General features: G+C 43.3%; 1 protein-coding gene across 1 annotated transcript; it reads right to left on the bottom strand.

Moving 5' to 3' along the window:
- Positions 1-303: 303 nt before the first annotated feature.
- On the bottom strand, positions 304-2,534 carry LOC119311607. The gene is made up of 2 exons (XM_037587264.1): positions 2,259-2,534; positions 304-634 (listed from the first exon to the last, which is right to left on the bottom strand). Exons 1-2 carry the CDS (start codon positions 2,433-2,435, stop codon positions 560-562), a joined length of 252 nt encoding a protein of 83 aa, XP_037443161.1. The 5' UTR covers positions 2,436-2,534; the 3' UTR covers positions 304-559.
- Between the last annotated feature and the right edge of the window lie 1,044 nt (positions 2,535-3,578).

Here is a 3,578-nt window from a genome sequence, read left to right as displayed (position 1 = left end):
ACTATATTTCTTTTCAAATGTACAGTAAGTGCGCGTCATTTTGTATCAAAAGAAAACACCAACCAGGCACGAGACCTGCAGCTCACAAGTAAAAGCAAATGACAGAAGGCAGAACAAAAAGCAAAAGAAGTGAAAAAATTCAAAGGATGGCAGGGATCAGTTACAGGCTGACATCACATGACAGGAGGCACATTTTCATCTTCCACACAACACAGCCTGCGGATATTTGAGATGAACCCAAAGCATCATAACTTCAGGAATACAAGAAAACCAGTACTAACATCCACACACAAGGGGACACCAAAAAGGAGAACAGACGATGTCCATAACTATAGGATTTGATCCTAATGTAGATCCATAGAGGCGCTCATGCATCACGAGTTTATTTGAATCGCAAACAAACAAGCACTCCTTGTATGTGATAATAAGAAGTCACAAGAGTTACATAACGCTATGGTAGCGTACTTCTTCCAGCTTCGATCGCTGAGGACCGGTTATGACAAAAGAAGGCACAACAAAGGTAAAAACAGGGCTTTGTCCTTGAAAGTCGGCACATCCTTCAGTATTCCTTCTTGCCAAAGTTTTTGCACCAAAGCTGGGATGGGATTGGCCGGACTGGGTGGTGCGGGCGTTGCTGCACAAGAGTATTATCACATTCGTCAGCTCTTACATAAACAACAGAAAACTAAATTGGGTCAGTATATACCATAACCTAGCCCTACGGAAATTGTTGTGCTGACATGTCTTCCAAATGAAGATTGAGATAGGCAAAACCAGTCAGAAGAAAAACAGAAGGAGAAAAAGTACTAACTATAGTACTTCCTCCGATCCAAATTAATTGACGCAGCCTCTATACAATGTAAAATAGACATTGTATAGAGGCTGTGTCAATTAAGTCGGATAGGAGGGAGTACCCTTTTTTGCTACAAAATATGAGGAAAAAAATTTGTGTTCATATGCACTTGTATTGCTAGAAATAAAGATGTTTTTTGTCAGTTAATTTTGTTCTGAACATCAGATAAAATATTTCATTACTCTACCAAAGCATTCAGCTGATCAAAACCACATCTAGCAGGAAAATCAGGTATTTAATACATACACCAGGAAAACCAGATATTTAGTTGCTATACATTTGTATTCCTATAAATTACCTCAAAGCTCTAATGCAATACTGATATAACAAGCTGCTTATTATTTCCCCATATTTTGTTTTGAAACATCAAATAAAGTGTTTCATTGGTCTACCATGGCAGGCAGCTGTCCATCAACACATCTACCAGTCTATGCAAAGAACGTCTTGAAAAAGACAAGTTTAACAATCAGGTTTGTGGCCAACTCAAACATGGAGCATTAGCAATATCTCATAACTATGTATACTCTGAAATTAGTAATAGATTGTATCTTGTGCATGATCCACAATTTATTTAGCAAAAAGCAGATGCCCAAGTGAAGCCTGTAAAAGATCTGATTCTATTATGCAGGTACAGCTATATGGAATAGGTGCCACTAGTAGCAGAATCAGTACCAGGGGGACAAAATGCTGCGTAGTGAATGCCCAAAGTATACAATAAACAGTCAAGAACATGAGATTAAATCTAACACATTCTAGAGTATTGCTGGCAACAATGCATTGATACAAGGCTCAAATAAAGGAAACATTGCTCTGTTCTTGCTGAGTACCCCTACAAATGCTACGTGCAGGTGCAGTTATGTCATTTACTTGTTTTATACAAGTAACATGGACAGTCTTGGCTGGAAGTTTGTCTAGCAAGCAACAAAGACCAGCAATCACACTCTGTGTACAAAGTTCCATACATTTGCATCCCATTCTAGAGTTCAACACAATACAACCTAAACAAGCACGGCTGCCGCAGACAGAAGAGTAAGATTTGCATCCCATCCTAAAATTCAGAAGAATGCATTCGTAGCCCACACTGAATCCCCTACCAAGGATCAAACCACGCGCACTCAAAGCATCCATTTCTGCAGCTAAATGCAGTAGAACAGAACCACCTAACATTTGGACACCACTTCCACATTTCGACCTGTCCCTGCCAGCGCTGCCTTATGACGAGAAAATCTCTACCAACCAACCATGGCAGACACTTCCGCCAAAAATTTCCCCGCAGGCGCAGATCTCGTCCCCCGGTCAGAGGTCGGGTCAGCGCAGGACCGTGGGGCGACGGCTTGGGGCTAGGGGGTGGATCGGGCAGCGGCACGTGGGAAGGGAGGGGAGGGCAGGGCAGGGGGAGACAAACCTCGAGCTCGGCGGATTTCATGGCGATGGGGATGCAGACGAGGAAGATGCCGACCATGGCGATGGCGGTGTTGCGGCGCCAGTGGACGGGCCGGCAGTAAGGCCCGCCGGTCATGCTCCACACCTTCTGCCGGAAGTCGCCGCCGCTCGGGCCGTGGCCGCCATGGTCGCCGCCCATCTCCGCCGCCGGTGCGATTGCGAGTGCTCCTTGGATTGGATGGATTCAACCAGATCGGGGGTCGGGTGCGGTCTGGGCCTGGCCGGGCCGCGCTGCTGCTGTGAGAAGAGAGTGTGGGGGTTGGCAGTTTTGCAACGAGGACCCTGCTGTCCGTTCTAATTACTGCATCCCTTCATACAAGTCTTTTTTTCTTTTCATACTCCAATTTAACCTCCGTGGTAACTTTGGCTTTTGGAGTTGCAAAAGAGAATTAAGACTGTTGGTCAAAAGAATCAAGGTTGTAAATGAGATGCTAAAGTATTCCTCTAACTATCTATTCAACTCTCGCTGCTATATTTTTATGCTCTATGACGAGGCCACTCAGCAAGCGATCGAAGAGTGTGCATGGTCTCCTTGTTTCTCCATGAGGCCCATCATCTCTTCTTCCTTCATTTTCAACCCTACTCCCGTAACCCGATTCTTGGTCTCATGTATCTGACGATCACGTCGGTCGGGAACATCTAACATGTATCGGAAGTCGAACAGATAATTAGCCAGCCCGCACCAAACTATGTGGGCACCTCGACCATGGTACGTATTGATGGCCGCTTTCCGAGGCAAATCAAGAAAGAAGCGAATGTCACAATATGTCCCAAGCAGAATTTTAAACACAACTGAAATTCTGACTTATTCCAACATCCAAAATGCACATGTCAAACCAAAAGTCAGAAAATCAGATAAACATGACACAAAAATCATATTGTAGCAAAGCGTATCTAAGGTTACAACAATAATATTTGGTAGTTCTAGAAATTGAATTACATTGATGCAATAACATGAGAAAATGGCATGCATTGCAGCAACATCTACATATCGTCAAAGTAAGAAAAAACTATCACAAAAATTAGGCATTTGCAACATCATCATATTTTGGGATGTTAGATAGAAACCTATGTTCATGTAGGGATGAAAACGGAGCGAAAACGTACAGAACTGGGTGCTATTATATCCTGTTTTCATTTTTGAATATTGAAACCACGGAAATAAATAGGGAAGCATATACTACTAGAAACAAACACGAGGAGAATACAGGGCGGACACAAAAGTAGAAGCAGGTGTTGACCGGAAATCTTTTAGATTCGGCCGTGGTAGGCACTTTTATGG

Source organism: Triticum dicoccoides, chromosome 5B, assembly GCF_002162155.2.
Source record: "Triticum dicoccoides isolate Atlit2015 ecotype Zavitan chromosome 5B, WEW_v2.0, whole genome shotgun sequence".
NCBI classification, from domain to species: domain Eukaryota; kingdom Viridiplantae; phylum Streptophyta; class Magnoliopsida; order Poales; family Poaceae; genus Triticum; species Triticum dicoccoides.
Note: the sequence above shows the minus strand (reverse complement) of the source record. Positions and strands in the feature narration are given on the sequence as shown.

Bases quoted from the DNA above. Each gene is read 5' to 3' on its own strand.
- LOC119311607 (XM_037587264.1), bottom strand. From the start codon at position 2,435: ATGGGCGGCGACCATGGCGGCCACGGCCCGAGCGGCGGCGACTTCCGG. The intron at 635-2,258 runs GTTTGTCTCCCC...ACTCTTGTGCAG, and splicing joins TGAAATCCGCCGAGCTCGAG to CAACGCCCGCACCACCCAGT.